The 23,517-nt window shown below is 37.6% G+C and overlaps 1 protein-coding gene across 4 annotated transcripts in view; it reads left to right on the top strand.

Moving 5' to 3' along the window:
* Positions 1 to 23,517, top strand: part of chd3 (chromodomain helicase DNA binding protein 3) — a 100,180-nt gene that overhangs the window by 73,680 nt on the left and 2,983 nt on the right. For 2 of the 4 annotated variants that reach the window (XM_087260910.1, XM_087260909.1), the window contains exons 37-40: positions 1,213 to 1,408; positions 3,590 to 3,753; positions 6,910 to 7,036; positions 12,780 to 18,549. In XM_087260910.1, coding sequence (XP_087117036.1) covers positions 1,213 to 1,408; positions 3,590 to 3,753; positions 6,910 to 7,036; positions 12,780 to 12,985 — 693 coding nt within the window. In that variant the 3' untranslated portion in view covers positions 12,986 to 18,549. Of the gene's footprint in view, positions 1 to 1,212; positions 1,409 to 3,589; positions 3,754 to 6,909; positions 7,037 to 12,779; positions 18,550 to 23,517 lie in introns of those variants that run through there. The other 2 variants (XM_087260912.1, XM_087260911.1) reach the window with 1 other exon arrangement.

Genomic DNA, 23,517 nt, shown 5'->3' with positions numbered 1-23,517 from the left:
TCAACACAGCAGTTCGACAATGATAAATAAATACAGGGCTACAGACTTACATTGGAGAGCACTCAGATCTTCTGAAATCAGAACTTGGTCCTACTCATTTAAAACACATTCTGAAAAGGCAGAGTAATTATGACTGGAGAGTTTAGTAAACCCTTTTCTTTTGGAACAAGCCCAATAATTCGTTGAGCCAAGTAGTGCTATTTTGTTCAGTTTTTGCTGTGTTTGTTTATATATATATATATCGAGAAGAATTCTAGGAGTCCGGTATATTGGTTGTGGCACTAGTGCAACATCTCTAGCAAAATTGTGTGTTGCGAGTTGTAGACGAGCAGATGGGTAGTTCCAAATGCAGCTTTTTTTTTAGAATGGTCATGCAGGCAGGGGGAAGGGGCTACTATGAGTTTTTTTTTTTTTTTTTGCTGGGTTCATGACATCACAAAAACTAAAATTTACTTTACATGCGAACCAATCAATGCCCATTACTTATTTTTGAGGGAGAGGCTACTACTGTATGAGTTTTTTTCTGGATTTATAACATCACAAGAACTCAAATTTACATAAACACCACCCCTGATGTAACATTTTCTTCAACATGGTTTAGCGAATCAGAGCACATTGGGCCTGCGAACCAATCAGTGCACATTACTTATTTCTGAGGGAGGGGCTACTATGAGCTTTTTTTAGGGTTTATGACGTCACAAGAACTCAAATTTACATAAACCCCACCACCGATGTAACATTTTCTTGAACATGGTCTAGCGAATCAGAGCACACTGGGCCTGTGAACCAATCAGTGTCTATTACCTATTTCTGGGAGAGGGGCCATTATGAGGCTATTGCTGGGTTTTTGACATCACAAGAACTAAAATTTACATAAACTCCACCCCCAATGTGACGTTTTCTTCAACATGCACGAGCAAATCAGAGCACACTGGGCCTGTGAACCAATCAGTGCCTAATACTTATTTCTGAGGGAGGGGCTACTATGAGCTTTTTGCAGGGTTTGTGACAGCACGAAAACTAAAATTTACATAAACTCCACCCCCGATGTGACGTTTTCTTCAACATCAGGGTACACTGGACCTGAGAACCAATCGGTGCCTATTATTTGTTTCTGAGGGAGGGGCTTCACTGGACCAGGAAGTCAACAGATCATTGTAGGTTTTCCATACAGTTTTACACTTGTAAGATCTGTCTGTCTGTCTTTGTCAGTTGCTGGAGCAGGCCCTGGTAATCGAGGAGCAGCTGCGTCGGGCTGCCTACCTCAACATGACCCAGGACCCCACTCACCCGGCCATGGCCTTGAACGCCCGCTTTGCTGAGGTCGAATGTCTCGCTGAATCCCATCAGCATCTCAGCAAGGAGTCGCTCGCAGGAAACAAACCTGCCAATGCCGTCTTGCACAAGGGTGAGGAAAGCGTGCCTGTGTGATAGATCTCATAAATATCTTTATATGGAAAAGACGATGGATCAGAGGGAATGTGTTTGTGTGTAACTTAGACAAAAATTGCTGGCGTCTTTCTTGAGTGCCTGATAAAAGGCCTTGTGGATTGATCCAGCGGGACCAGAGTTCCTGCCAGCTCTGATATGGGAACAGTTCAAGAACACAAGGCACTTTTAATATGTCCTGGAGTTTTCTCAAGTGTGTTGTTTAATCTGTACCGATAAACTATTTATTGGATACCGGTTCATCTGGCCCGCCAAACTTATTTAGCTTACAATTGCTGATAGAACCATAGATAAATTTCACTTTGACAGCCAGAATCAACTGTATTACTTTCAGTTAGCTTTCTGAATCATGAAGTGGTGTGTAAAGCTTTTATTGATGATAAAAAGGAGCCTGTTTTATGCGTTTTAAAACAAGTGCTCATTTAGTATTATTTAATTACTTTTTGAGAATTTATTCTGTTTTGGCTTAAAAACTTACTATTTTTTATATTTTCTTTTTAGAAAGTTTAAGAAGATTAAGTATGCTTTTTGCTAATTTATTTTTTCTCCAAATGTTAATATATATATATATATATATATATATATATATATATATATATATATATATATATATATATATATATATATATATATATATATATATATGTTTTTTGTGTGCTTTCAAGATACCGTTTCTTAATTTGTCTTTTTTTATTTATGTAGTTTTAAATTTTTATGTTCAGTTTTTTTCTAATGTTAAGTTTCTCATCTAAGATTTAATTTCAGTATTTATTATTATTATTTTGATTCCAGACAATTTCCATTAGTTTTATGTTTATACACTCACCGGCCACTTTATTAGGTACACCTAACTAGTACCAGGTTGGACCCCCTTTCAGAACTGCCTTAATCCTTAATGGCATAAATTCAACAAGGTACTGAAAATTTTCCTCAAAGATTTTTGTCCATATTGACATGATAGCATCACACAGTTGCTCATTGTCATGTTCAAGAAACCAGTTTGAGATGATTCACGCTTTATGACATGGCACGTTACCCTGCTGGAAGTACCCATCCGAAGATGGGTACACTGTGGTTATAAAGGGATGGACATGGTCAACAACTATGCTAAGGCTGTGGCGTTGACACAATGTTCAATCGGTACTAATGGGCCCAAAGTGTGCCAAGAAAATATCCCCCACACTATTACAACACCACTGCCAGCCTGAACCGTTGATATAAGGCAGGATGGATCTATTCTTTCATGTTGTTGATGCCGCATTCTGACCCTACCATTTGAACGTCACAGCAGAAATTGAGACTCATCCAGGCAACATTTTTCCAATTTTTATTGTTCGATTTTGGTGAGCCTGTGTGAATTGTATCCCCAGTTTTATGTTCTTAGCTAACAGGAGTGGCACCCCATGTGGTCTTCTGCTGCTGTAGCCCATCCGTCTCAAGGTTAAACTTGGTGTGCGTTCAGAGATGCTCTTCTGCATACCTCGGTTAAAGTGAGAAGTTAGAAATTAGAAATTTGCTTTAATAAGCGGTTGGACAGGTATACTTAATAAAGTGGCTGGTCAGTGTATTAGGCTTATGGTTCATCATAACATCTCTTAAAAAGAACAGGCATCTTTTTTTCTGGAAATATGAATCAAATTATTCTGAGGCTTAACTAATTTCAGTGTATTTGAAGAATCTAATATAAAGTTGTAACAACAATGAAGGAATATAATAGTTCTTACCGTACTCTCAGCTGTGAAAGTCAACATCAATTTAAACCTTGTTTACTTTACTAATACATATCCCAGGACGTGTATTTGTACATAAAGTTGAATAGCCCAAACAGGCCGGTTTTCTGCAGAGTTTAGTTCCAACCCCAATTAAACACTCTTTAACCAGATAATATACTAGAAACATCCAGGCAAGCGTGTTGAAGAAAGTTCTCTTGCTAAATTATCCAGGACAGTGGCCCTCTATGACAGAGTTTGGGCCCCTGGTTTAAATCAATCTGATGCATTTGTTTATCTTCAGCAGATTAACACAGTGTTCGGTCTATTAGGTGTTCAAATTAATTGTTTTTTAACTTTTCCAACAACTCCTGTCTGCCAATAATAATTGATTATAATTTTGCATGTTGTAATGATGGGCATTTTTGTAGTGCTAAACCAGTTGGAGGAGCTTCTGAGTGACATGAAGGCAGACGTAACGCGGCTCCCAGCCACACTGTCCAGAGTCCCGCCGATCACAGCCCGTCTGCAGATGTCCGAGAGAAGCATCCTCAGTAGACTGGCCAACAAGGGCAACGAGACACACACACCGCCGGTAAAACACACATTTTCACTCTAGTTTCTATTCATAAAAGACTCTTGAAATAATGTGCCATAGTTTTCACAACTGTTTTAACATTGAAAATGTTAATTAAAAAATAGTTTGGTGCAAATCAGCATGCAACGTGGGTTTCCTCTGGGTGCTCCAGTTTGCGCTATAGTTGAACTAGGAAGCCTAAATTGTCCATAGTGTATGTGTGTGAATGAGAGTGTATGGGTGTTTCCCAGTAATGGGTTGCAGCTAGAAGGGCATCCACTGCGTAAAACATATGCTGGAGGAGTTGGCGGTTCATTCCGCTGTGGCGATCCCTGATTAATAAGAATCGGAGAAAAAAATGAAATATGATTTTAATTAATATTTTTAAGTCTCACTTTGAATAAATGATTCGATAACTCATTCCTACAAACAAAACAATGTTATTTTCTATATGCCTCTAAATTTTTAAAGAATCTCTGGAACTATTCATTGAGGAATACCTTTTAATTGTTGCCCCCTATAGGAGTAAGAATGTAACTGCTACAGCCTTCATTGGAAGCATCAAGTTGCTTTGCTTGCTATCACAGACATCTGTGTTTATATCTCAACTATAAACTGTCATCCTAATAATTCGCTGACAGTCTGAATGTTTGTAACACATAGATATTAATGCAGGTTTTAAAGACTGAAGCTGTTTTACACCGCCTGCTCTCTCTCATATATAAAGATGTAAACTTCAAGCGTTTAACAAACATAAGCCATAATTAGGATCACATGGGTGTTTGAATAAAGACTGCAATGGATCCTATTCACATTTTTGGGCTTTTTAGCAGTGGAAGTCGTAAACTTAGAGTGCAATGAATGGGATACATTTTTTGCATTCCAATTTGGTCAAATAATATATGAAATACTCAATATGCTGTTACCAAGACTTGTGTGAGTGAAAATGTGTGCAACTGATAACAGAGAACAACATCGATTGTACTGTCCTGCCCATAGGCGCTGCATTAAAAACACTTCGCAAAAGCGGTAATTTTTATTTTTTTTATTTTTTAAAAAAAATGTGTAGCTTTATAAATATACATACATTTTTTAAAAAATCTGAATATTAAAAACATTTTTAAGATGCTGACCATTAAAACCGACATCACCATCTTGTTAAAAGGGTCAACCTTCGAACAATTAATCATGCAGCTCTGTATTATGCATATCAAGGTCAAGTATATTTAATACATTTAAATTTTATTTTATAAATTATTTAAAACTATTTTAAAGACTGTCAATTTAGACCAGTGCACATGTTTTAACAATTGATTATGGTTTATACTAGGGATGCAACAATACAGTTAGCCCACGGTACAATACATACCTCGGTTTTTTAACACAGTTTTTGGTTCGGTTTCATGGCTTGACATGTGTTTTATTTTCTAAAGGCAATAGGAACAGTAAGAGGTTAAGGAGAAAAAAATAAAAACAATTTATTGCAATACTCATTTTGTTTTACTCAAAAGCCAAGAAAAGTACACTAGTTCATAGTGTATTGTATAAAAAAAATTAACACTGAAATCTCACAGCTGCTGGTAGCCCATGTACAAACTGGGGAGCACATACATTCCTACACTTTGGAAATAAACATACATGTGAAGTTAATAAAGATAAATTGCCCATTTCAAATAAACACATTTGTACTTCAGTAAATATAAATAAACCATCTTAATTATCTCAGTGCTGAAAAAATGCGAGACTGTAGTCTGTAACGCGGATCGAGTGCTTTTATAAGATGACAAAAGCCCGCATCTCTAATCACCTAAAGGGCTGCAAATCTTTAGCAATACACCCGCACTGTCTTTATTATTTTTATGTGTCTCTCAGAACCAGTTGGGCATGTTTTCTGGAAAGATTCAGCGAGGGACTGTTGCTATTTGGAGGACTTTATTACCTTCTCTGCTATCCTGCCTTCAGACAGGGAAAATGCTGGGTGATGGCGCTGCAGATGTGCAGTCATGGTTATACGTGTAAAACAATGCTTGTACAGTTATTTTTTGTTCACCGTTTTTTCTTTTATTGGCATTATACTTACCGGCAAAACCAAAATGTCCTCATGACATGAGTTTCCTCATCTCAGCTCATGGATTTAGAGGCACACACAGTCAATTCGGGGAGATATTAACGCACATAAATTATTTAAACGCAAAACCGAGAAAACCACAATTCACGAGCGTGTTGAACTGTGGATGTCGTACTAAAAGGTTCAATATTATATTGAGAACCGTGGCATCCCTAGTTCATACTCTTTTTGTGTGTGTCTATGTGTTGTGACATGTATTTGTTATTCTTATTTTTTTGTAACCTTGTCCTATGCTGCCTGTCTTTACCAGGACTCCCTGGTAGAAGAGATATTGTATCTTAATGGGACATTCCTGGTTAAACAATTAAATAAATAAAATAAAAAAGTTAAGCTTTATTGTCACTTTGCAGCATGTGTGGACGTACAGTCGGACGAAATGTCTTGTCTTGCAGGACCACGGTGCTACATAAATAAACAAAATTATAAATATGAACACAAAACTGGACGTACAAGCTCTTTTAAACCTATGCAGAGCAGTACTCAAACTACTAACTATGCATATACTATAAATACTTACACTATACACATAAGACAAACTATACAAGTACTTTTACATAAGACAACAGTATTGTGCAAAGGAGGCAATAAAGTTTGATAAAGACAAGAAGTGCAACATGATTTGTGTTACGTTCACAAGTAAACATTGTTTTTTTTATTATTTAATCCTTGTAAGATGGAGTTTAAGTATCTGATGCATATGTAGAGAACAGTGTTTCTATCAGTGATTTGTATACTATAGTATATTCTAGTATAGTATTACTAGCTTAGCAATGTGGTCACGACAGCCTCTTTTAAAAATATTTGTGTGCCACAATGCATTGCTGTGTAATGCGTTGGCAGTAGACAGCAATGCGGCACACTGAGATTTGGAACAAAGCTCACGTCCATGCCAGTACACTGCTCGATTTCAGCCATTTGGCATTCCTTCGGAGTTTCCAAATGAATCTTACACAACTGTGAATAAAGTTTGTATTTTTTAGCTTCTCAAAACCAAGTGGTTTCTCAGGTTTATGACACAAGCAATCTCTGTTTCTCTGTGTGTTTAGCCTATTCCTCCAGGCCCGTACGCCACCCCGCAGAACTTCGGCCCTCCCTTCACACCTGCACCCTCAGCTGCCCTCGCTCTGGCCGGAGCAAACTACAGCCAGATGCCACCCGGATCCTTCATATCAGGTCAGTCTCGCTGATCCATCCCTAGTCAACACCACCAGTGGACTCAGACTCTGGTGGGCTACTCTGAGCCATTATAAAGGCTTTTTATTTACACTGATGATGAAACAGATCAGTGACAGATTAGTGTGTGTCAAATGTTTGTACTGAATGAAAGTTGTTTGTACACAAAAGCAAGTTAAGGTCTTTTATGAAGTACTAAACTTACATTTTTTATAAGTTCAAAAACACAAGGCACTTTTAATATGTCCTGGAGTTTTCTCAAGTGTGTTGTTTAATCTGCACCGATAAACTATTTATTGGATACCGGTTCATCTGGCTTGCCAAACTTATTTAGCCTGCAATTGCTGAGAGAACCATAGATAAATTTCACTTTTGAATGTCAGAATCAATTATATTACTTTCAGTTAGCTTTCTGAATCATGGATTGGTGTGTAAAGCTTTTATTGATCAAAAAGATACCTGTTTGATGCACTTTAAAACAAGTGCTCATTTAGTATTAGTTACTTTTATAGTATTATTTTTTCCTTATTTTTATATATTTCTGTTTCATTATAGTTTAAATGTGCAGCAAGTAAATTTGACACCCAGTGGTTAAACTAGGTATTGCACACATGGTTCAAAACAAATGCAAGCAAGGGTTGCCAGATTGACGACACCAACAACAATGTGCCTGACTGTTGAGGCTGATTTAAGGCTGATTTAAACAATGTTCTAAAAAAAACGGCACCCGATAGAAGGAATATTTTCCATATTAAAAGAAGGTTTTTGTACTAACAACACATGAAGTTTATATTTTAGAAACAGCTTCTATTTCTTACAGCTGAACATCAGAAAACTTTGATAATGATCACCTCAGGCACACCTCATTATTTAGTGTTAAATACTAACAATGTGAGTTTGAATGCTGTTTTACATAACATTTATTGCCATACTACTGAAAGCAGCAACAGATCTTGAAAATAAAATAAACCGTTTGTTATGGAACTTTAGTGCATGTACATTTAAAAATCACAAAGAGGTTTAATATGTATTAACTAAATTATAAACCTTGACATTTTGTTGAAGTGCAGTAAGTGCACTATTCTGTGCTTCTGAATGGCTCTATTTAAATTTCTGTTGTGTTTAGTCTGGTGCAAACAGCCAGTTTGTGACCTGCTCACCTAATGTTTGCATTCATAATATTTATATTATTTGCTAATTAATTATTGAGAGTCTTTCTGACTGAATAAATCAAATACAATAAGGCAACCTGGGGTGCTGAAATATAATTGGCCAAAGTGGCATTGTGCCAGTTAAAAGAACCAAAACAAAGACAGTCGTTCCGGCATGTAACAGACATTTTCAAAGCAGAATATCTGACTTCAGGCTTTATTTTTTCAGATAAACAAGAATGTTTACTTGGCTTGTTTCTTAAGTATCTGCAAACATATGATGGCATTTTTATGATTTAGAAGAGTCAACAACTTACAGACCTTTTTTCTTGTTTCTGTTTAAAATATTTTTTATTTCAGTTATAGTACTTTAAATTTAGCCTACTTAATTTCAGCTAGTTGCCAAGATAACAATTTATATTTTGTTCTTTTTAATTTACACACGTTATGTATTTCTTTATTTATTTATATTTTCTTCTGTTATGATCTCAACTAAAATGCAGATTTGATTTCATCTGAATGTAGAAAAGTGTGTTGTGTTGTCTATACTCTATAAAATACTAATCATAACCTAAATACGTTCTAAAATAACAAGTTTAATCCACAGTCAAGGCGGTTCATTCTGCTGTGACCACCCCAGAATAATAAAGGGACTAAGCTGAAAAGAAAATGAATCAATGAGGATTTAGTCAAACTGAAATCTGCTTTGACTAGCTGAGGGGTTTTATTTACATGGTTGTTTAGTTGGTTTAAATTTAAAAGGCAGATTCGCATGCCATCTGTTGATCATGGCAGTCATAAAATGTCAAAACAAAGTGCTTCTTGTGAGCAGCTCTGGATTGGTGCATCTGGTAGGTGCCTTAAATGTAAATGTTGAAGTCAATTTTTTTGGAATGTTAAATTCTCCTGTTGCAGAGTAATCTGAAGAGACAGCTGTAGGAAGAACATTTAGAGGCTGATTCTGTTGGAATGGGTATACTCTGTGCTGTTATTAAGATATTACTCTGCAAGTTTGAGCAGCCAATGGATTGACTTCGGGGTGGAGCCACCTGTTCGGGCATCCAATGGTACTGTACATTATGAGAGGAGTGGTCCAAAAACCTGTTTGCACACAGTAATTGTTTTTACAGTTCTGGTTGATGGAGAAGGCGTTTCACCTTCACAGACAGAGAACTTCTGGGTAATGTTAGTAAAATGAGAAGTTCCATTAAAGCAGGGCTGTTAAAAATATTCCATACTGTAGTTTTGGCATTGAAAGGGAATGAGAATTTTTTTTTTGCTGTTTGGCTACATATATTGTACTTCTAGTTCATGTATTGACTTCTAGTTGATCATTTGGAAAAGTGGCAGAAGGTAAATTTTTCAGATGAATCATCTGTGTAACTGCATTCCAATTATCACAAATACTGCAGAAGACCTATTGGAGCCTGCATGAACCCAGTATTCTCACAGAAATCAGTCAAGTTTGGTGAAGGAAAAATCATGGTTTGGTATTACATTCAGTATGGGGGCGTGTGAGAGATCTGCTGAGTGAATGGCAATATCAACAGCCTGAGCTGTCAAGAAATTTGTGCTGTACATTACATTACAAATCACAGGAGAGGGCAAATTCTTCAGCAGGATAATGCTCCTTCTTATACTTCAGCCTCCTCATCAAAGTTCCTGAAAGCAAAGCAGGTCAAGGTGCTCCAGGATTGGCCAGCCCAGTCACCAGACATGAACATTATTGAGCATGTCTGGGGTAGGATGCATTAAATATTAATCTCCTGCAAGAACGATTTCTTTGCCATTCCAGATGACTTTATTAATACGCTATTGGAGTCATTGCAGAGATGTATGGATGCAGTAGTCAAGCTCATGGGAGTCATGCATTATATAATTTTTTTTTCCACTGCTCCATAACTTTATATTCTGTACTGCACATTATTTCTGTTGTGAAAAGACTTTTGTCCAAGCAGTCAGAGCTTACTGTCCTAATTAAATAATTGAAAATCAAGGCATGATCATATTTAATTTTGATAAAATAAGTGTAATCTACAGGCCTTTGCCTTTCATATGACCCACTTTTGATACCAAATCACCAAGTAGAATTTTATTTGTTGTTCTTAAAACTTGGATAGGCGACAAGACTTTAGTCAGGTAGTGTATACTATTTTTGCATTCTTTTTGTAACTGACAGTAAGTGAGTAAATGAGATGCTAATTCATAAGTTCTTTCAAAGATTGTAATTCTTTAGCTTATTCAAAAATATTTTTTGTATCTCTTACACCTTTAATTGCGTTAACTGTTAGTGAATAGGACTACACCGGTATTATTTAGGTAATGTTGTATCTTCATACTGTATATATTTTCATTTCTCTTTTTAACTTGTTAAATTTCTAAATATTGCTATTTAGGCTAAATTTATACTTATTTCCATTGTAGTTTTATCTTAATATTTGATTTAAATGTCCAGGTAGTATTAATGTCCTTAAACCTGAACTAAATGTTTCTAAAATGTTAAATATTGCCTTGAAATAAGCTATTAAACATATTATTATCTATAATGTCAATAATCATGTGTAATATATCTGTTTTATTTCAGCTTCATTTTAAGTAACACATTTGATAGTTTTACATTTAGTTAATTATAATAACTGCTGGACTACACTGCTCATCTAAAGCAAGTAGTAATGTAATGTTTGATAAATGATCTCAGTGGACAGCGCTTAATAAGATTTACTTATGATTAACGTGGCAAAATCCACACATGATTCAACTTCCCTCTGTCTCCCTCTGTTTTTTTTCTCGCTCTTTCTCTCTCTGTCTGTTTGTGTATATGTGGGTGTACGAATGCTCTATTTCACAATAATTTGTGAGGTCAGTGTATGCGAGGCTGGATTTGACATTTGGTACATAGTTTCTCTACAGAGCACTTTGAAGGTGTAGATTTAATCAGTTGCCAAACTTGCAGTGAACTGCAAGATTTGTGTGCCACAGATTTCGTTTATAATTTTGTTCATCATAAAACACTGTTACAGATTTAATCCCTGCTTAGTATGTCACTGTTAGAAATGAAAGCACATATTGTGTACTTAGTTAGAAAAAAAACTGACATTAGTAACACTTTATGTTCATATTTCAGTAAAAATATGATTCTGGTTAGCACCCTTAATTACATTTTAATTTGAGAGGGCCCCTGTGGAATTTTGGCTAAATAATTTCACGTTTTCCGTCTTTGGTCCAAGAGAACAGATTAGCCCTGCCAGTGAGTTTATTGTTTCAATATTAGCTCTGTAACAGCATATGTGTGCAGGAAGCACTGAGAAGAATAAATGTAGTTGTATTTGTTTGCCGTTTTCTGTTTATTCTGTAAGAGGCCAAACTCCGTCCATCGTCCCGACTGTTTTTACTCGTACAGAGTTGAAGCATTTCTGCGTTGACTGTCCTGATACCAATCTTTCTACCACAGTGTCTAAGGGAGGCATATTTTCTTGCCATGGTGCTTTTTCTGAAAATGTCATTACAGTTATCCAGAACCTTAGCCGTGCCAGGAATCACTCAGCCAAGGGAACATTTTTTTCTCTGCTACTCAGATATTTTTAAGAGAGTGAAAAAAAAGAAAGAAGAAAAAACCATAAAGAAACACAAATGTGCTCGTGCTTTTACGCCGGTTTTTTAACCCCCCTGGAGGCAGAACTAGACTCTCATTCGCTTTCTCTCCGTCTGCCTCTCGCTTTCAGTCACTGAAATAGCCCCAGACTTTAGATCCTGGTGGGTGTAGAGGCTGATTGGGTTTGTTGAGGCTGTACACGCTGAACCCTCGCCTGGCTAAAAATATGCCCCGCTTGGGGCCCGTTTGAACCCTCTGGTCCCTGATTGAGACAACTGCGGTGACCCCAGCTTAAACTGAGCCAGGGAGAGAGATGAAAACAGCATGCCAGACTAAACAAAAAATGAGAGAAAGAAAGAGATATAAAAGAACAGAGAAAATGAAGGACAGGCTGTGTTGATCTGTTTAACGCACTCCATAATAGGACATTTTTTGGACCCGGTCTGACCTCTCTGAAAGACAGAGGAAGAAGTGAGAGGGAGGAGAGAGACAAAATGGAGTGTGAGCACCGATTTGCTTTGGTAGAAATCCTAGCGGACTCCGTTACATCTCTCTCGATCATTCTTAAAGTTGTCAGACATAAAGACCTTGGCGAGCGTGTCTTGTTTTCTTTTTTAAGTCATTGCTACTTAAACTCTTAGCGTTTTACATGTCATGAACTTTACGGAGCAAAAGGTTTTAGACACATTATGTCAACACGGATTTCTTTGGCAAAAACCGCCTGAACTGCTAACATCTTTTTTTACTTTGTGAAAGTTCAGTGCATCACTGCTCTCGCAGTCAGTGGATGTCCTGACTTTGAGGACTTTTCTGGATTTTTGTAAAAGCGAGAGATTCGAGACAGCAGGATTTTATGAATTCTTTGCTCCTTCTTTCAGCCTCCTGCCAACAGTTATGGGTGTTTTTGTTCTTTTAATGTTGAGGACTGATACTTGTGCCACTCATTGACCACTCCCAACCCCCCCAGTGTCTACAGTCTGCCCCCTTTCTGCCTCCACAGAAGCTCCGTCCTGCCTGAAGACCAAGGAGCATGACGTGCTGCAGCGCCAGAGGGTAGTGGACCTGTGGAAGGACGGCAAGTCGGAAGGGACAATTGGGCAGGAGCTTCGCATGCCCAAATCCACCGTACACAGCATCATTGTAAAGTATCGCCTCAGCAACACTGTGGAGAACCTGCCGCGCAACGGACGCCCCAAAAAACCCTGATCTGAACAAGCGAAGAAGAAAGGGACTGTGTGGGAATGTGTGGGGCCGATAAATTGGATGGGAGGGTACACAAAGGTGGGAATGTCTAAAAATATTGCAGCAAGCTAGGAAGAGCTACTGGACTTCTTGAGAAGAGGTGAAATGGTTAATAATAGACAAAAAAAAAGAAGTAGGGAAAAAGGGAGCTGAAACAAGAGCCGCTTGGACGACAAAAACACAGACCTCTTCTTCCACTTCTGCTCTTTCCAGTGCTTTTTCCCTTCTTTCTTTCTATCTCTCTCCCTTCCACTCTCACTCTGTCTCCCCTTGCCCCCTCCATTCCCTTCCCTTTCATCTGTCGGTCCGAGAGAAGTCTCAGCAGATTAATTTTTCATTTGGCCGAAGGAGCGAGAGTGCTCGTTTAAGTGCCCGAATCCTTCCCTCCCTAATTCCATCGCAAATCACTATTTCTCTGCATCCCTTTATACAGCATCTCCTTTATCATTTATCCTTCTCTCTTTCACATGCACCCAATGTCAGAAGTGAAGGATTCCAAAGACTGATGTTTTTCCAAAATACCACAAGTTTGCTTTCTGTCATTAAAACGCCTGTCCCAATCAAAACTGCTTTGAAGCTGAGGCACAGTGAAGTGGAACTATCTTTTTTTTTCCTGCGGACCTCTTGAAAAATCCTCCAGCCGTGGACTCTCTGCATGCCGAAAAACAGGACTGTGAAATGTTACAGTGGCATGAAACTGCTCCACTTATATACTGTATGAAGACATATATATCTGCAACCTGACCAGAGTGGGGATGCAGAAAGAAATATATCTGTGCCTGATCTGGGATCAGTTTTAAGATTAATCATGTCTGAGTCAGAAGACCTCCGTGCTGAGTGTGCATACGACTCAACCTGTCTGACCAAATTCCTGCACTGTCTAAGAGCCAGATTCAATCCCCGGTGGGACGTTTATACAGTACACCACTGTTGTATGAGAACTCCCTGCATTCTGCAAAAATGCACAAACACACCCACGTGTGCACACACACTCACACTGGAGAGCCACTTAAGCAGCTCTTTATTTTCCACCACGTGGTGGTGTGTTTTATTGTCGAGGCTGAGTGTGTGCGCATGGTCTTGCATTATGAGTGATCTGAAGCTAATTGTGCGTTTGTTCATGTTCGGATGGGTTGATACTGTACAAGTGAAGATTCAGGGTTGCTTGCTTGTGTGTGTGTGAGAGCGAGTGATTAATTGTATGAGTGTTCTGGTTGTTTGGACAGGCTGGGTCATTGAGGCCAGCTGCCATATCTGCTTGTTTTTCTGGTTTACTGAGAGGTAGAGGGACTGGTTGAGGCAGGCTGGTGTGCACCAGCAACATTTGTTGCCGGCAGATAATATTTGGTTTAGAGAAAGTGGCATGCAAAAGACTGATGCTTGAAAGAAAGACAACATGAGAAAGGCAGCAGCTGAGTAAGCAGTTATTATGGCTGGCTAACAGGTTTTTTTTGATAATTAATCTGTTAGTTCTCCAACATCTTCCCTTGGATTCTCATCAAATCATGAGCAATATAGATTACATTTAATCTTAATATTTATTCATGAAAATCAGCCTTTTCTTTTGGTGATTTATTGCTTAAGAAACATTTATTATCTATGTTGAAAAGCAGTGTTTAGCTTTAAATTTTTGAAAACAAAATATTACACCTGTTTAAAGAACATGAATAATTTTAAACAATCATTAATAACATTATAAATGTCTTAACTGTCGCATTTAATAATAATAATAATTATTATTATTATTGGTAGAGAGGAGACAGAGTGGTGATGAAGCCAATTATCATATGAGGATGGTTAGGAGGCCATGATGGACAGGAGCCAGTAGACATTTGGCCAGGATGCTGGGGATAAACCCCTACTCTTTTTCGAATGACATGCTGGTATTTTTAACGACCACAGAGTCAGGACTTCAGTTAAATGTCTTATCCAAAAGACGGTGCTCACTGAGCAGTATAGCGTCCCCTTCACTTTACTGGGGCGTGAGGACTCATACAGACTGCAGGTTGAGCGCCCCCTGCTGGTCTCATTACACCACTTCCGGCAGCAATCTAGCTTTTCCATGTGGTCTCCCATCCAGGTACTGGCCAGGCTCGGCCCTGCTTAGCGTCAGTGGGCGACCATGTGAGAGTTGCAGCTAGTTGCCAGTGTAAGTGACATTGCTGGTGACATTTGATCAATTCACGGCATCCCTTTAAAATAAAAGTATTTTTTGGCCCAAATTTTAGATCGGTTACCTTGAATCATGCATATATAATTTTAGTTGTCTAGTAAAAGATCTTATACATAATCTCCATTTAACATCAAACTACAAATAATGATTCAAAAGTAATCACTGACCTTCAGTCCTCTGTGTATTTATTGGATAATACATTTAGATTATTTCCATTTATTCATTCATTATTATTGATTTTAACAATTGTTGCAGCAGCCGTATTCGTAAGAGACAGACAGCCTGCGAGAAAAAAGAAAGTCAACCTGAGAAAGTGAAGCAGCAAGGAAAGCCAGTCTGACAGAAACACACAGTCTAAGTGAAACGTTTTGGAAGAGAAAGACAGTAGTTGTCTGAGAGAGACAGAATTACTGAAGCAGCCTGTAAAGAGAGTGAGACAGTCTGAAAGAGAGACAGTCTGAGCCAGATAGTTCCAAGGTTGTTGATTGTAGAAGCAGAGAGTCAAGTCACTCCGAGATCTGAATCTGAGTAATGAATTATTTTCCTTGGCTGGCGCAGCAGGAGTATGCAGTACAACGTTCAGAGATATGAAAGTCACCCGGCGGGTTTCTAGCTCAGCATTTCCCCCTTTGTAAAGGAGCCCCAGCGCATTCCAAGCTTTTTCCAGACGCGTTCCCATCTGAAGGCCATGCATTCTTCTTCTCTTATTGCATGTTTACGAAACGGTGCCAGTCTTAATCAGATAATTGAACTCAAGCGTTAGCATTAGCCTGTTCCAGTGCACGCTTTTCTGTTTTTATTTTTTTTTCTTTCTTGCACACCAGCCAAAACCTGCAGCACAACAAAACGACTCTGGTGTTATTGTCCTTGGAAAAACTTTGGTTGTGTAATTTTGAGGAACGCCAGCCAAGAGGGATTGTTGCTTTAAAGATCATGCAACTGCTCCTCGTTGCCCTGCATGTTTAGGCCTGAGACAAAACAGGTACGTCAAGTCCGCAATCATGGTAGCTGTCAGTCAACTTGTGTTCATCTTATTGTGCAAGCAGCAAATGACAAATGTCTGGAAATAGAGATGCGGCCTCTTAAAGGCAAGAAGAGTATTAGTAGCACAGCTGTAGTGTTGATATTGCAGCAGGAGCTTTTTGAATGAATGTAGCCTGAAACTTCAAATGGGAGTAATTGTTTAAACCAAAGGTATTAAATACTGTAATATTAGAATGGAATCTAATAGAATGAAGTAGAATAGAATAATTTAGTCATATTTGCAAAATTTAGCTGTCATTTTCAAAAAATCTAGTCACAGTAGCAAATTTACACACACTGTAAAAAGCAATTAGTTACTTTATTTAGAAAAATAGAGTAAATACGTTGTAACTTGAAACGATTAAAGAGGTCACACTGCACTTTTCACCCCATATACTTGCATTCATGTACATGCGGCAGACCAACCCAGGCTTATTATTAATATGTACCAGGGATGCAACAATACAGTTAGCCCACGGTTCAATACATACCTTGGTTTTTTGACACAGTTTTCGGTTCGGTTCTCATGGCTTGACACATGTGTTTTTTATTATTCTATAGACAATAGGAACAGTAAGAGGTTAATGAGAAAAAAAATAAAAATGATTTATTGCAATACTCATTTTGTTTTACTTAAAAGCCAAGAAAAGTACACTAGTTCATAGTGTATTGTATAAAAAAAATTAACAGTGAAATCTCACAGCTGCTGGTAGCCCATGTACAAACTAGGGAACACATACATTCCTACACTTTGAAAATAAACATACATGTGAAGTTAATAAAGATAAATTGCCCATTTCAAATAAACATATTTGTACTTCAGTAAACATGAATAAACCATCTTAATTATCTCAGTGCTGAAAAATGCGAGACTGTAGTCTGTAACACGGATCGAGTGCTTTTATAAGATGACAAAAGCCCGCATCTCCAATCACCGAAAAAGGCTGCAAATCTTTAGCAATAAACACCCGCACTGTTTTTGTTATTTTTATGTGTCTCTCAGAACCAGTTGGGCATGTTTTATGGAAAGATTCAGCCTGGGATTGTTGCTATTTGGAGGACTTTATTACCTTCTCTGCTATCCTGCCTTCAGACAGGGAAAATGCTGGGTGATGGCGCTGCAGATGTGCAGTCATGGTTAGACGTGTAAAACAATGCTTGCACAGTTATTTATTGTTTACCATTTTTTCTTTTATTGGCATTATACTTACCGGCAAAACCGAAATGTCCTCACACCGCAGATTTAAAAGACACCAGCGTTTTCTCGTACTGTTGCCTCACTTCGCTGGCGCTTCCTCGTACTATTGCCTCAACCTAACTTCACCGCCGCTCGCCATGTTAAAGTGGTGAATGATGGTCAAGCGCCCCCTAACTTTAGAGCATAGTGATTGGATATATACTCGTTAAAAAGTTCATACTTTGTGATCTTTGACCTGCAAAATCGCATCACATGATTAAAAAAAAACATGTACTTACTATATTTCTGTACAGAAATTTTAATTATGAAGCAATTGCATGTTTTTTTGTTTGTTTAATCTCCCCTTTTCACAGTGCCATACAACAGAATTTCACATGCTCAAACTCTAGTAACTGCAGTTTAAATTGACACCACTTCATTTATTCATTTGCCTTTGGCTTAGTCTCCATTTCAGTGGTCACCACCTAACCACTGAGCCACCCTGTTGCCCTGTTGACACAACTTAAAATTATGCATTCAGTTCATTTACTTACTTTTAAGGCAGTAGGTTTTCTTACTTATTAATTAAAGTAAATTCAACTAAATGGTTTAAAAGCTACAGGTTTACTCACTTCAAGTCAACTAATGTCTTTTTACAGTGTGGCCAACTTTACTGACATCACGCCAATTTCTCATTTGCACTCATTTCAGTTTTGCCTCTGAAATTTCACCAAGTACTGCTAAATGTGACTTCACTCTTCATCCATAGGTCAATTGTCTTACATCACATCAGCATAGGTCAATTGTAGTCATGTTTACTGTCACTAGAATAACTGTTATGTGCTGTAGGATATCCCCAGCAGGAAAGTTAGACATTGTTTGTGTTTATACACCCCTCATAGAACTGCAGTGATCATGCCTGTCTGAGTCATACTGTGAGTTTGCAGAACAACACCTACAAGCATAGTAAGCTAAAGAATTTCAGACACTATACACTCACTATGTGCTTGTGTTTAGTGAACTAAAATGCTCAGTACTGTTGTCCTCACTTATAAGTCTTTATAGAAGATGAGGTTTTGTATTATTATTATTGTATGGTGTATAGTATACTCTGACTGTATGCAAGTTAACCCATTAAAGGAGATCCACAATGGAGCACAATGTGGCTTATGTTTATTTTTGTCTTTCTGTGGCTTGCTAGGCATGCGTAAAATACATGTATCTTATATTATTTTCATTTCTGTCAACTGACGCTAAACATTTTATTCGTGCATGTTTATTGGAGACATCTTATAACACTATTATTTAAAACACAGAAAATAACAGAAAAAATATATAGAATTATAGTAGTTACACTTTCAGGTACACAGTCATCTTTTTTAAAAGATTTTTTATTTTACTGACAGTTAATCAGGAAGTGACGATTTTGTTTTCTTTGACTCGTTGGATGGAAACGCTGCTTTATTTGCAAGACTTTTATGCGATAATCCAGTTTTGAGTATAAATTTAATTCACATCTTTGGATGGAAACATAGCTAATGAAAGATCAAGATACTGCAATTGAGTTCAAAATTTCAAGTCAAAAAACTAAAATAATAAAAATAAACCTAAATAGACAGTATCTGCATTTTCATTAGGGTTCAAACTGAAATCGCACCTATAGAAAATTCTAATGAACGTAAAAACGTTTTAAGCTCTAATGAAGCTGTTTTTTTCAGGCAATTCATTTTTGCAGTGTTAACAGTTTTTAGAGGTCACTTGCTGTTAATGAAAGTCGCATGTTTATTTTTTGAAGATGCTGCTGTATGTTTGCACAGAAGATGAGACTAAACAGAGATGGCTCTGTGCTTATTAGTAGAAACTGGCTCTTTTTGGCGTGAGGCAGCAGGCGCTACTGCATTGGACAACTTTAAAAAAGGTTGATCTGTTACACACTACCTCTGAAAAACTGCACACTATAACCTCCCAGAGACACCTCATACAGGGCCACACATGTACAAAGGACTTTCTTTGCCATTAAAGCTTAGATAACAAGCATACAGTACATCTTCTTTGATTAAAAGTTATAGGTCATTTGGTGTCTGTGATATACAGTACATGAACTTACCAACATCCGTCCCCATTATTTTGGAATAACTATTAAAAAATACATAGTTGGAATCAGTCGTTTTGCACTAGCTTATTTTAATTGACGTATAGAAAATACATACATTTTCACAGCAGTTTCTACTTGTGATTCTTAATTCCTGGTGTGAACAGCATTTTATTCTTTATTATAATGCTGAAATACATTCATTAATTTAATGCGTTCAAAATAAAAGATGTTTTCTAGCTCCAGATTGATAATTAGAAAAACAGTGGGTTTTATTAAGTAATACCTGCTTCACTGCAGTCTTTACATACGGAATTTTCCTTCTTTCTAATGCCTTGAATCATCAACATGCCCATATTTTCCACTTATTTTGGTCAATAGTCTATGCTGATACCTGTTTATTTGAAAGTCGTTCATTTAAAGATGTAACATTTGTGTGTTTTTTTTTTAACAGGCTACAGTTGTGATCATTAAATCAAGTCAGTCATTAGTCATTAACACCCCTTACACACATCTGATTTATTGCAGGCTCATAATCAACAAGCCATCTTATTGGCAAAGCCTATCGACAGTATTATCCATTCCAGGCTGATGGCTATGATTAAGCTTTAATGATTCGTAGGCCTGTTCCAAAGAAGTTCTAAAAATACTGTGCATCCCTAGATAGCAGCATTCGTAGTAATGACTTTTTATTGCATTTAAAAATCAGGAACAACCAAAATTATAACAAAAGCGCAAACTTGTGGATGAATCATGACTTCTGTGTGAAAACATTGACACATGGGTTTTTCTGGAAAAACAAAATGTGCATATTCATGGTCAGTGAAAGAAACCCAGTGAGAAGGAAGGGGAAGTGAGAGAGAAATGGAAAATGTGATGCAATAAAGATTAGAAGGTCAGCTTTAACTTTGAACTGCTTTGATTTCAACCAAATATTCTAATTCAGATCATTAACTACTCTTCCTGCATGTACAGTTGAAATCAGAATGATTAGCCCCCCTGAATATTTTTGTGTTTAACGAAGAAATTCCTTCAACACATTTCTAATCTAATCATTTCTAAGAACTGAATACTTTAATCATTGCCGTGTGAGACCAGCAGCAATTTCAAAGGATGACAAGCTGACAAAACGTTGCTCTAACTCTGATACAAGTTTTATTTTTGGAGAAAATTTAAAAGCACTGCAGTGTTTGGGTGTTCTGTGTTTGTCTGTGGTAATTAGTCTACTAAAATATGTATATTTCATACAAAGTCTTTCATTCATTCATTAATTTACCTTCGGCTTAGTCATCAGACGTCACCACAAATTTTCCAGCATATGTTTTACACAGTGGATGCCCTTCCAGTTGCAACCCATTACTGGGAAACACCCATACACACTCATGCACTACGGACCTTTTAGTTTAATCAATTCACCTATATCGCATGTTTTAGGACTGTGGGGGAAAATTAAACACCCGGAAACTGACGCAAACATGGGGAGAACATGCAAACTCCACACAGAAACAGTAATTTACTGCAATTCTTGCGGTGAAGCAACATTGCCCACCACTAAACCACCATGCAGCCCTTCATGCAAAGTTATGAAGCTGATTATCAGTTCTAGTCATGTGACTCGCAGCGCACTCTTGGCAATCTGAAAAGTTTAGATGTTTTAAACTATGAGTGCCTGGAAGGTGCAAGCGCATTTCCCCGTGTGCGCGTTGGTCCCAATATGCGTGCACAAACTGTGCACCTCTTTTGGAAATAACAAACTTGGCACGGAAAAGACATGATATGTGAATGGCCCCTAAGGCCACCGTCATTTGTGATCTCCAGCAGTTTATCTTTTTCTCGCAAAGACATGCTAGATTCAACTGATTTATTGACAAATGATGGAAGGAAGGAATAGACAAGGATCCATTCCTTGTCAATTCATGGGTCCTTCAGAAAGAAACTTTCAAAGACAGCTGTTTCTTACTTATTTTGCTAGCTTGTGGGTCAAATTTTGGCACTCAAGTGACTGAGAGAATGCATTTTTTTCAAAATAAAAGATTCTTCAAAGTAAAACATTATTCAGACTCAGATATTAAATAAAACGGAAATAATGAAAGGTGCTGTATGTATGTTTTTGTATGTATGTTAAAGCATAAAAATACCATAATATGTTTGCAGATATTTTAGAAATATGCCATGGGAACATTCTTGTTTATCTGAAAAACAATGCTGAAGTCAGATATTCTGCTTTGAAAATGCATTACGTGCTGGAACGGCTGTCTTTGTTTTGGTTATTTTAACCTGCCCAATGTCAGTTTAGCCAATTATATTTCAGCACTCCGGATTGCCTTGGTGGAAAACCGCATATTTCATTTATTCATTCATTTTGAAAGGCTCTCAAAGTATGCGCCCTTGACCGAAATGCGAGCTCATGTGGACAATAGCAGACTCCGAAATGAGACACAGATACACAGAGTTCCACATGAAGTGGTTATTAATTTGCAAATAATAAAAATATTACGAACATAAACATTAGGTGAGCACCTTACATTGTATCTCCATATGCTAACAACACGCATCATGATGAAATTTGCAGTGATAAGCAATTTGACTGTTTGCATCAGATGAAACATGACAGAAATTTAAATACAGCTATTCAGAAGCACAGAATATGCACTTATTCACGAAATGATAGGCTTTCTAATCTAATTAATACATAAACCTCTTTAACATTATTAAATGTACATGCTGAATCACTATATGTTAGTTTTGTGTCTAAAGATCAAATTTAAAACCGTTTATTTTATTTTCAAGATCTGATGTGAACTATCTGCTGCTGCTTTCAGTAGTATGGCAATAAATGTCATGTGAAATGGAATTCAAACTCATTTTATTAGCACATAACACTGAATAAAGCACATGAGGTGTACCTGAGGTTTTCTGTTGTCCAGCTGCAAGAAATAGAAGCCATTTCTAATATATCAATTCTACGTGTTGGTTAGAGCAAAAACTCATTTTAATATGGAAAACACTGCTTTTTTTATTTAGGTGCGCGCAAACTGAAAGTTGGGTTCGGTGCGCATGAGGACTTTACCATAAAGCTGAGGAGGGGGGTGGGGGTGGGGGAGTTTTCCAGGAGAAAGAACAATACGGGAGATGGGCAGGAGCAGAGGTCGCGTTAACCGAATATTTTCTGTCATTGACAGATTTTTTTTAGCAGTGATGGAAAAATCAGAAGGTGATCCGTCATTTTGATGGATTATGCTGAGGGTGATCTATTGTAATTTGTAGCTAACTGTAATTCCCACTCCTGTCCAGCTGATGGCGATTGACCTTGTTTTGTCTCCTCTCTGTCACCGCTGCGTACAGTTGCAAAAATGTCACAGCAGCTGAGTGTGAGAAGTTTCTTTAAACGACCAAATAGTTGTGATATTAATAATAAAGGTGAAAAAAGAGGAAGAGATGCAGTGGACAATGAAAAACAAACAGACAAAAATCCTCAGTCGCCGACAGCTGTTACGAGCCAATCAAACGGCAGCAAGGAGGTCAGGTGCTTTGGAGTGCGTTGTGAGCACTACCGAACGCAGAGGGGTGCATTTTTTTTGTTTTTTTTGTTTTTTTAAAGTCATTGGGTGCAGTACAGACGCGCTCCTGGTGCAAAAGGAGCGCGTGCTGTAGTATTGTTTCCTGGTGAAACGAGTGCTTGCAGGATCGGGAAATACCACATTCAGAGAATCCAGCAAACTTTGTTCTGATCACAGCCTTAGGAGAAATGTTTCTTAACTACAAAACGCTGGCTGAAGTGGCGCTAATTCCGGTTTTTGGTCACAAGAAGTTGACTTTCCGAGGCAAAGACACAGAATTTAATGACAACTGCTTCTGCATCAGTCTCCCTTAATGCGTTTGATTATGCACAGGCAAGCACCCAGTTCAGGTCGACGCAGGAGGAAGATATGAGTTAAGGCAGATAGAAATTTTTGTTCATTTGTCAAATAAACAAATGAATAATTTAGCCTATATGCTTGTCATGCATGTTCATTATTAAAATATGAATG

Source organism: Danio rerio, chromosome 7, assembly GCF_052040795.2.
Source record: "Danio rerio strain M-AB ecotype USA chromosome 7, GRCz13ab, whole genome shotgun sequence".
NCBI lineage: Eukaryota > Metazoa > Chordata > Actinopteri > Cypriniformes > Danionidae > Danio > Danio rerio.
This window is presented reverse-complemented; position numbering and strand designations above follow the sequence as displayed.